The sequence below is a fragment of the Nelumbo nucifera genome, chromosome 3 (assembly GCF_055504915.1).
Source record: "Nelumbo nucifera cultivar China Antique chromosome 3, China Antique-T2T, whole genome shotgun sequence".
Classification (NCBI taxonomy): Eukaryota; Viridiplantae; Streptophyta; class Magnoliopsida; order Proteales; family Nelumbonaceae; genus Nelumbo; species Nelumbo nucifera.
In genome coordinates, this window is record NC_142651.1 from 15,851,849 (window position 1) to 15,862,568 (window position 10,720).

General features: G+C 39.2%; 1 protein-coding gene across 1 annotated transcript; it reads left to right on the forward strand.

Moving 5' to 3' along the window:
• Positions 1 to 758: 758 nt before the first annotated feature.
• On the forward strand, positions 759 to 7,491 carry MTO1 (Pyridoxal phosphate (PLP)-dependent transferases superfamily protein). The gene is made up of 11 exons (XM_010260023.3): positions 759 to 1,332; positions 1,680 to 1,783; positions 2,019 to 2,092; positions 2,189 to 2,357; positions 3,215 to 3,274; positions 3,378 to 3,581; positions 3,681 to 3,767; positions 4,302 to 4,409; positions 6,372 to 6,467; positions 6,561 to 6,679; positions 7,188 to 7,491. Exons 1-11 carry the CDS (start codon positions 873 to 875, stop codon positions 7,312 to 7,314), a joined length of 1,608 nt encoding a protein of 535 aa, XP_010258325.1. The 5' UTR covers positions 759 to 872; the 3' UTR covers positions 7,315 to 7,491.
• The last annotated feature ends 3,229 nt before the right edge of the window (positions 7,492 to 10,720 follow it).

The window sequence follows — 10,720 nt, forward strand, 5'->3', positions numbered from 1 at the left end:
AACGAAGATGATGAATAGTATTAATGCCTTTTTTTGATATTTTTTTAAAAAAGTTACCCCATTTTAATTATTTTATAAAAATATAACTTTTTATTGATATTCGGAAGAAAAAAATGCCTTAGAAACCCTTTTTTTGTTAATCATTCATAACTTTTTCCCTTTACCCTTTTTTCATCCCAAAGTACTGATTGCGGGACTTGATTCAGCATCATGCATTACGAAGAAGGAATGTGGGTAAAAGAGTAATTACACGAAATATTGTTTGGATTAAAAAGACAAATAAGGGCTGAATGATTTGACATTTCATGCCCAGCGACGTTCCTCTCTCGACAACCAAGGGTTAATTAATGTATAACTACATCGAGATGTCCCGCGTCATAATGAAGGCCTGCTGTATCACTGAACTGAATGAGTAACCACAACGAGAGCGCCACGTGTCCAGATGAGATGTTCTTGTCAAAATTTCCAAGTGGTAACTGCGAACGTCAAGGTCAAGCGTTGGATGATCGTCCACGACGGCCTCACAACAATTAACCACAGAATTCACTCCAATAACGACTTCGAAACTGGTATTATCATCGGGAGATATTTTCAATACACGGAGGAAAAATGTACTGTCGAACGTTGTGGGGCGCAGATGTAAACTCCCGTGGGACGCAGAAGTGAATTCCTAACCATAGACCATAGCTAAAAATCTAACTTCATTTCTTCGTAACCGTGGTTAAAATAGCCCAGGGGTCAGGCCAGCTCTTTTTCCCACCAACCAACACTCTATAAAACGAGTGAACCCGCTTTCCTTTAAGCTTGTTCTGGTGAGGTGATTAGAAAAGAGGCGAGAAGCAGCTATCAAACCTCTTTAAGGCGAAAAAAATATGGCCGTGTCCAGCTGCGCTAGGGTTATTCCGTCGTTCGAATGCCGGTCAGATCCCGATTTTTCCGGCAATCCACGGTCGGACAAGCCGAGTTTTGGCAGCTTCTCCGGCAAGGCCAAGTCGTTTCCGATCCGTGGTTTGGCCGGAGCATCGTGCGGTTCGGCGGGCCTGTCTTCTCTGATTTTCAAGTTCCCTCCGAATTTTGTCCGGCAGCTTAGCATCAAGGCCCGGAGGAATTGCAGTAACATCGGTGTCGCCCAAGTTGTCGCAGCTTCGTGGTCAAACCAACCGGCATCTGTTCCTGCTACTTCCACGGCCGTCAATGCTACTCCTGCGGTCGATGTTGCCGCGGCGGTGGTTGACGGTGATTGTTGTAACAATACTGATGTACAGTTTTCCGGTTTGGTCGATTCGAAGGCCTCATTTTTGTGCTCCGATGGGACTGTCGCTGTTCATGCCGGTGATTACTCATCTTTCTCTCACTCTCCCCTCTCTTTTTATATGCACTTGCCAGACAAAATGCTCTAGATTTCTGGTTGTATTTTCATGATTCAATTCATTTTAGTTTCTCTTATATTTTTCCTTTCCCTTTCTAGAATTTTCTATAGAACATTATTGTGAATCATGCTTCCTCGTGTATGATTTGTTTTTCTACTTTCTGTTCTAATTTTGGAAGAGATCGACTATCCATCCTATTGTTTTTGATTGGTCATTCTTCTAAGTTCTGTTAGCATGATGATGTGGATCCTGCTGACATATCTTTGGAATATCACCATAAAGCCATTGCTTTTCCTTCGGTTTCTTCAGGTGAAAGGTTAGGTCGTGGTATAGTCACCGATGCAATCACCACCCCGGTTGTCAATACTTCTGCTTACTTCTTCAAGAAAACGGATGACCTCATTGATTTCAAGGTATGTATCATACTGCCTTTGCAGTCTTTTGTTGATATGAAGTGTTGGTACTCTTTGTTCTTATGCATCCAACTGCATAAAAAGTTAGCGTAACTTACCGCAGCTAATTGATCTTTTGAACCACCACTAAACAATAGCATTTTTTTCATTGTATATTTTTTTTTGTTTGTCAGCACTGTCACTTGTTTTCATGAATGTTAGAGCTAATATAGTTTTCTTTTTGATCTTGTGATAGGAGGGACGCAGTGCAAGTTTTGAATATGGGCGTTATGGAAACCCAACTACGGTGGTGGCAGAGGAGAAGATTAGGTATGGCCTGCTTCTCAATATGCATGTTTATTGTTTTTGCATTGGATTCTTTGGCTAAATACTTAGTGAGGCCTATTGTCTTGTTCTCTGGAGCAGTGCACTAGAGGGGGCTGAGTCAACAATGTTTTTGGCTTCTGGAATGTGTGCTAGTACGGTCATGCTGATGGCATTGGTTCCTGCTGGTGGGCATATTGTGACTACCACAGATTGTTACAGGAAGACTAGAATGTTCATTCAAAAAATACTTCCCAAAATGGGGATCCGGGTAAGTTTCTTATTTGTTTTGTTCTTTATTATCTTGAATGCGTTATGAGACCTTGATTTTTATATTTAAGTTGAAATGTGAATAATGATTCATGATTCAGTGTATAACACTTCACTGAATAATTGTCTATCATTTGTTGGCTTAAAATCTAGACAATGAAGAAATTGTAAGCCTTTTCTTTTCATTTTTCCCCAATGGATGATTAAAATAGTGGGGCTGTTGCATAAGTGCACCCTCATCTCATCGCCACTCTTCCAGCTAGCTGGCTGGTCTGGTTTCCAGAATATTTGCTGAGGCTTTTTTTTTTGGTATTTGTGCTCTTTTGTTTTCGACCATTGTTGTTAAAATCTTATGATTTATAATACAATTCGTGATTTGAATCTTATGTTTGAATCCTTCTCTGCAAAGTTTTATGTTTTTTTGTTTGAATCCTCTAATTTGATTCGTGAGTCTTACAATTCATATGGTTCATGTGATTCAGATAAATTCAATTAAGAATTAGTTCTCTACATTTCTTTGTTTCTATTTAATTTTGTTAAGGGATATACTAGAAAATAATTTATTTAGTTTTTTTAAGACCAAATATTGAGTTCATTTTCTATCATATGTATGTAGGTTAAGAAACCACTGTATGTGGATTGTTTAACTTTCATGTCATATTTGATAATGTTCAACCGGTTGGTTCTATTGTTTTGTAGGAATTGTTGATAGTGCTCTTGGTAGTAGTAATGTAACTGTTGTTGTTCTGTAGTGCATGTTACAATTTCCATTCAAAACTTTTCAGATTTTTGAGTTTCTTTCTCTACTCGGTTCCTATTATATTGTTATCCTTAATTTTTATTAATACCAATCTGCAGGCAACTATTATCAATCCTGCTGATATGGATGGACTGAAATCTGCCCTGGACAAGAATGATGTCAGTAACCATTATATTGCTTAATTTATTTGTTGAATTCTTATTTTTTCTGTTTGCCATCTTGGAAGAGTCCCACCTTACCTGATGGCATTGTTTCTTGCAGGTATCTCTTTTCTTTACAGAATCCCCAACCAACCCGTTCCTCTACTGTGTTGATATTGAATTGGTTTCTAAGCTTTGTCACAGCCGGGGTGCACTGGTGTGCATAGATGGAACTTTTGCAACACCTTTGAACCAGAAGGCTCTTGCCCTTGGTGCCGACATTGTTCTGCACTCTGCAACAAAATACATTGCTGGTCACAATGATGTACGATATTCCTGCACTTAGTGCTGTATTTATTGTTAAAAATTACTTGCTATTGTGATGTGAAATAAAAGTTTTGTGACAAATGAACATGATTTCCAGGTTCTTGGAGGTTGTATTAGTGGTTCTGCAAAACTGGTTTCCGAAATCCGTACCTTGCATCACATTTTGGGTGGTACGCTAAACCCGGTAAGCTATAAATATAGTTGTTACCATGGCTACTGCTATATTGTCCATAGCCAGGAAATCCATGTAGTCATGTTATCTTAAGTGCCTGATTGGGAAGGCTGAAGTGCAGCAGCTTCTGGCTTTGAGATGGGCTCTACACAGTCTTTAAGTTATCTTTGGTGAAAGACCCAGAGAGCCTAAATCAGTTGTCGGTCATTTTTTGGGCTTTCTACTTCAGCCTAGATAATGTATCTGGGTTTTTCAGCTCATGTAATGCCGGAAGCAGCTGCATGAAAGCCCTCCCAAATGGATGCTTGTTGAGTTAATGTTTAGCTCAGTGGCCTCAAACAGGCCATAAATGTTTGAAAGAAGAGCGGTTGATCTGTTTGAAGCTTATATTTGGAACTCCATGTAAAGTGCTGAAGTGATGTATCTAACAAAGTAGTGGTGGTTGCTTATTTGTTTTGTATATTTCCTAGCTTTACTTACCCCATTGCAAGTACACATGCTACTTGAACATGCATTGTAATAACTCTGATCCTATTATGATATTAGAATGCCGCGTATCTGATCATCCGAGGCATGAAGACACTGCATCTTCGTGTACAGCAGCAAAATTCAACAGCATTGAGGATGGCCGAGGTTTTAGAGGCACATCCTAAGGTACTTGAAGAGTCTATAAAGCTAAATGCATAATATCTTTACTAAATGCTTAGTTGTTAATTTATTTGTTGTAGCTTCAATGATCCTATTTAAATTAATCATATAATTTTTCTCTCTTGTCTTTAAAAAACTATAAAAATCAGATCTTTCTGTAGTCTAGGTAGTCTTTATTTGGTTTTGATTAAGTGACACATGTATTAAATTGTTAATCTTTTTTTAAAAGATACACAAGAAACATTGGCCCACATAAAATATAGTTTAAAAACCTTATATTTGCCAGAAAGGGATGCAAACTTACATATTCTGCTTAGCAGAAGCAGGCGACAAACACCATTACAACACCTTTATGGATAAAGGTGAAGCTTTTGGTTATGTATCCTTATGGTGGCTATTCACAGTAGGATGAACCAGAAGTTTATGCAATTCCATATCTTTTTCTAGTCCCTTGGTAATGTAGGGTTATAATCTAAAACGTTGCAGACTGAAGAACTGTTCCTTGGGCTTGGATATGGTTCTTTGAAGGTAGGCGATGGGCTTGGGTATGGATTTGGATTTGGGTTTAGGTTATTAGAGTTGCATGATGTGACTTAAAATGATTTCTGAGCTTGAATACAAGCAAACTGCATAGTTATCCAGTGTTAAGGAAAGTGAAGAAATTAAAAGAGATTATTCCTAGAGGATGTCTTGGAATAATAAATTGTAAGGAGTGATCGAATATATTAAGGTTCTTAGTATGTTTTCCACAAAAAAAAAAAAGAAAATTCTCATTTGTGAAGTAAACCTGGGAATCTTGAAAACCAGGGTTCTAGACTTCCATGTAATTCCCGAGATTTTTGGGAGGTTAGCACCACCTATAGCATGGGCGGTTCATTGAGGTCCTTGCTTAGTGCTGTCGTAAAACCTCAGTGTGACAAGCATGAGACTGGGCTTGAGTACAAGAGTAGCCACCTCGGGCAAAAAATGCTGAAGGTTAAGTGTATATTCAGCCAAGCCCTCCAGAGGCCCTGCATACCCAGTATGTTTATATGTACGAGGATATCATATCTGCAATTTTAGTGTTTTTTTTTTTTAATTTTTTGTATTTATACCTGTAAATAAAATATGACTTAAGGAAAGAGCAATGTTCAAAGAACCGGACCGAATATAGAACCAGAAAGGGGAGAGGTTCAAACACGGTCAAACAGGAGGTTGAACCATGATGATGTGGCATACCGCATATACATATACGTAGTAATTGACAAGGGTTCAAACCTCCTAACTCACATCACATTTTCTTTAAAATACATGTACTAATGTAATGTGTACATTAAAGAATCATTAGTGAACACATAATAAATTAATGGTAACAAGACATTATGCATGGAGAAAAAAGGTTATGAGTTAGAATCTCATCATTTGTTAAAAATTCCAAACATTTGAGACCTGGGTGGTTTTATGTGGGCTCGGATATGCTATCCACTACTTGTTCCCACATCTCAATCCACATGACATAACAGTTGCGCATTGGGATTATCTCCCTTTTCATTCACAGGGAGATGTTCCCAATACCGGGACGGCGGTGTTTGGTGGGTATAGGTGTGGGAACAAGTAGTGGGTAGCAGATCCGGAGTGGTTTTAGGAAACCTGGATTGCTTCACCAGTTTTCTACCTATTCCAGTTTCTACGGTATAACCGAATCAGATGTAGCTCCGGGTCATGGTTCAACCAGTCCCACCAGCTGGTATGGTCCGGTTTCCTAATCACTGAGAAAGACCATGTGGAATGTGCTTGATATCTGAGTGAAATCATTTAAGAGCAAAAAGCAAATTCTATGAGTAATATAAAATCCAGGAAAAAAGATTTGCAACTACTAAAAGGGTTATACCTCTCGCCAATCTCGTCTAGCCAAGTTTTGCAAGAAATAAGTGATTCTTCTTGGCATCAGGTCTGTTGACCTTTATACTGACAGAAATTGAATTGCAGGTGACACGTGTCTATTATCCAGGCCTGGCAAGTCACCCAGATCATCACATTGCCAAGAAACAAATGTCTGGCTTTGGTGGTGTTGTCAGTTTTGAGGTTAGCTAATTGATTGATGATACATGTCTGAGTGCAGAAATGCATCTATATGGGTTCTTTATTCTTTATGCTCCTTTGTATTTGCTCATGCAGATCGATGGGGACTTCGAGAAAACAAAAAAATTCATCGACTCCTTGAAGATTCCATATATTGCCCCATCGTTTGGAGGCTGCGAGAGCATTGTAGATCAGCCTGCACTCATGTCCTACTGGTATTCTTTCTGTAATCTATTGTCCACCGTCTTCTGTGTTTGAGAAAATAAAGGGAAAAGAAATATTTCCAGGAAATGAAAATCAAACATCCATCAGGAAAAAAGAAGAAAAGAACAAGCACTAAGGCTGCATTTGGATGCAATGTAAATCAAGAACCGATGTAAATTTACATCGGTTTGGGTCTGTATGTATTTGGCAAGAGGGTGTAATTATTGACGTAAAATTACACTCTGATTCAATTTTGCATGCTTTGGATGGAGAGTAGTTTTACGTCAACAATCGATATAAAATCTCATCAATTCTAAAGTTTTATAAAACTTTACACTCTTCCACCCATCACTATTTTCAAAAAAGCACACTGATGATATTTTACACTGATTCTAAACGCAGCTTAAATGAATGGAGTTAATGCCAAAATAGGATTCATCAAAAAACTTATAACGGAATAGTATTCATGTTGGGACAGGCCTTGTTTGAGATGATATTTTCTTTCTGTGCATGGAACAGGGATCTTAACCAAGCTGAGAGAACCAACGAATTTTCCATCAGGGACAACCTGGTTAGGTTCAGCGTTGGAGTCGAAGATTTTGAGGACTTGAAGGCCGATGTCCTCCAGGCTCTGGAGAATATATAGAACGTGTCATATCCATTTTTTTTCTCCTTATCCCCTGGCAATTTTTCTGGGACTCTTTTCTACCATTCTGATTAAGCGTTTAATCTTCCTGTTTTGTGTTTCAGCTTCGTCCAAATAAGAACCGAGAATGTAATGCCTATCGTTCTAATGTCTCAATTATTCCGTATTAGTTGTTTCCTTGTTATGGTGTTTCAATTGATCAGTCTGTTCGAATGAAATGGAAATCCTGCTAGGGAGCATTTTCTTACAACATGAACAAAACCAACAATGTTGCCTTAGTTCTGTCATTTATTGTTCACTCGTCATTTGACCTTCAGCGAGACTAGTCGAGTGGCACGTTGTTTGCCTTTGTGCAAACGACCTGATGGATGATGCCATTACAAGAATTGGCAGGCATTACATGGTAAAGTCGTAAAGATGTGGGTATTTGGGAAATCCATAAGCGTCAAAGTGATTATGAAGACCGTAGATGTGCAATTGTTCAGCTAATTTTAAGACTGGTCATGGAAAAATTCCAATTCATGCTTCCATCAGAGGAGTCTGCTTGTTGCCCTCGCCCGTCAGCCGTATCCCAGGTTGATGCGTATACGTTGAAGTTTCAGGCTTTCATTGAATATTATCTTTTTAAAAGAATGACGATATGGAAAATTGGGAAAGGTTTTCAGGGTTTCTTTTTATTATTTAATGATGAGCAAATAAAAAACGGACGAGCATGCACAGGCCTAATGCAGAATTCTTAATTCTGCTGTAACTCTAAACATTCTAAAGGTCAAAAATGCGCATTCCATGCATTCATATCTACCCGTGAATTGATATCAATTCCGAACTGGCACTTACTCTACATTCTCTCAATAAAAAAGGCTTTTAAAACTGTTTTACAAAAAATGAATTTGCTAATGCCTTTTTATAACTTATTAGGGTAAAATTACAAATACCCCCTCTACTATGGAGTTGTGACAAAGACCCCCTGTACTTTGTTTTAAGACAAAGACCCCCCCTGTATTATAATTGTGATACAAAGACCTTTTTCCGTTAGTTTTCCGTTGAAATCCGTTGTTGTAATAATTTTTAAGAACAATTGGAAGAAAAACAATGTTCATCTTCCCCGACCTCACGATACACAAACAGCAGCAATGATAATCTAGAGAGAGAGAGAGAAAGGGAAGAAGAAATCGGGGTCTACCATGGCGGATGCTGCCATGCCGATGATGGTGAAGAAGTGACCTACGCCGATACGCTGAAGCGGTGTCGACCTGCCAACTTGATCCACAAGGAAAATGGAGATGGCCGTGGAAAATAGTGTAAAGACCATGAAGGACCCAGCTGGGATTTCCATGTGCGACCAGACACGACGGTCCATCTTCAGAACTTCAATGATGGTTAGGCCGGCCTGGATGCCAATTGGGGTGCTTATACGGTGGGAGAATTCTGATGACGCCTTTTAGATCCTCCACCTGCTCCACTGTACATAGTCTCCATGGTTTTGCAATGGAGTCGTCTGGTCCAGTGTCTCCTTCCATTCTCAGTGCTGCACGGTTCAAGAACCTGCATGAACTTAACCTTCTGAGTTGTGTTGATTGCTTATTAATTGCTTTGGTGATGGGTGATGATCACCCTTAGCCCAACTCCAAGGGCTTAACTGGACTGTAACACATTACATTCCACTGCGTGGAAATGGAATGATCACTTATTTGGTTTGAGTTCAGGCTCATAAAGAGAGATTAATAAATTCAAAGTACTGCTGATACTTAATTGCAAATACTGCAGTTAGGAATATATATAGTCGGATAATGCTGATTGAAGATCTTACTTGAAGCTTCGAGTTGGAGTTGAATAGCCTGGAAATTCAAATTCTGTGGAAACCCCGCCGTATCCTAAGTAATAATCCTGTCTTTGAGATGATAAGGGCAGCTTGCGCTTCCGAATGGCTGCAACCAAACAAATACTTTGCACAAAAAGGGAGTCCAACTGTACATTTAACATACATTCATAGGCAGCAAGGTATCAACCAACTGATTGGCAAGATCTTCTGCTAGTTGTAGTGGAGACCTGGGATTGTATCTCACCTGCACCTGGGTTGGGGGATGGGCTACTCCATCAGGGGCGGAGAGAGGATATTTTTATGAGGGAGGGCCAAAACTTAAGGTAGATTGGGAGGAGGGGGGAGGGAGAATAAATATGGATGGTCATAAGGGGGTCAACCCATTGGGGTGGGGGGTGGGGGGGCGCATGGCTCCCTTGGGTCCCCTGGCTCCGCCCCTGACCCCCATTGTGTAGCCCTTCAGAAGATATCAGAAAAAAAAAACATACATTCATGGGAGATATTCCCAATGTGCAACTGGATAAAAATACGTGTATTGTACAATTCAAATGGGCCATTTTCATGGATTGAAATTGTTTAAGCTTTCAATCTTTGGATCACTTTTGGAAAAGGTATTACCTGTTGAATGACTTTGTCATAAACCTTTGTATTTAGTGCATCAGTGACTTTGAAAATCGATACATATTGTATGATGCAATGTGGTATATATTGATACTTTGAACCTTTGACTGTTTGGTTGCACTGCAATTTTAATTGTATTGGTACAAATGCATGAGAGTGCAAATGAAAAAAAATATAAATTCTTGTTTAATTTTATTTTGGGTTTTACTTTATTTTCTTTGTCTTAATTTACTTCGGTTGTACTCGATAGTTGATACCATTGAATTGGACAAAATGGTTTTATTTACTGTTTTGCTTATGCCTTTCCTTTGCCTTTTTCCGTGTAGATATTCTAAGGGACAAACCCTTTGTTTAAGTTGGTGTCTAGGGAAGGGGAAAAAGAAGTAGAGGAAAATCTGCACTCCTTGTTTAAGTTGAGTTGTAAGATTGTGGTTTTCCTTGCTCGGCTGCCCCCCTGGGTGGAAAGCTAGCCCTGTGTTTGTGTTTTCCTCTGTCTTACTTGGTCTCAGATGTTCAACCCGATTATCAGACCCATCCCACTTTGGGTGGAGCGGTTTGCCTAGCTGCGTGATTGTTGTTGGTTTATTGTGAAGGAGCCTAGTGCCTTGGTAGGTGTTTGGGATCGATGAGTTTCCTCAGAAAACATTCCACATCAGTACCATGTCAAAAGTCTGTTTTCTGAGAAAATGTCTGCTGTTTGGTTGGTCGTTTTTTTGAAAAAGTTTTTTCAGACCCGCCTTGAAAATCTAGAAAGATGTGGTATAAGAAAATGCCATTTTTGATGTTTTCTCGTGTGCTGATGTAGCGTTGAAAAACGCCTATATAACAGCAACAACATGGAAAAACATTTTATGAGAAGACGCCTCTCAGAAAACGGCATCAATACCGCCTTTTCTTGATTGTCTCATCTGAATAAACAAAATGGATGGAAGCTTACAATTGAATATATTTCAATTCAACTCA

Bases quoted from the DNA above. Each gene is read 5' to 3' on its own strand.
- MTO1 (XM_010260023.3), top strand. From the start codon at position 873: ATGGCCGTGTCCAGCTGCGCTAGGGTTATTCCGTCGTTCGAATGCCGG. The intron at 3,275-3,377 runs GTCAGTAACCAT...TGTTTCTTGCAG, and splicing joins CTGCCCTGGACAAGAATGAT to GTATCTCTTTTCTTTACAGA. The intron at 4,410-6,371 runs GTACTTGAAGAG...ATTGAATTGCAG, and splicing joins TTTTAGAGGCACATCCTAAG to GTGACACGTGTCTATTATCC.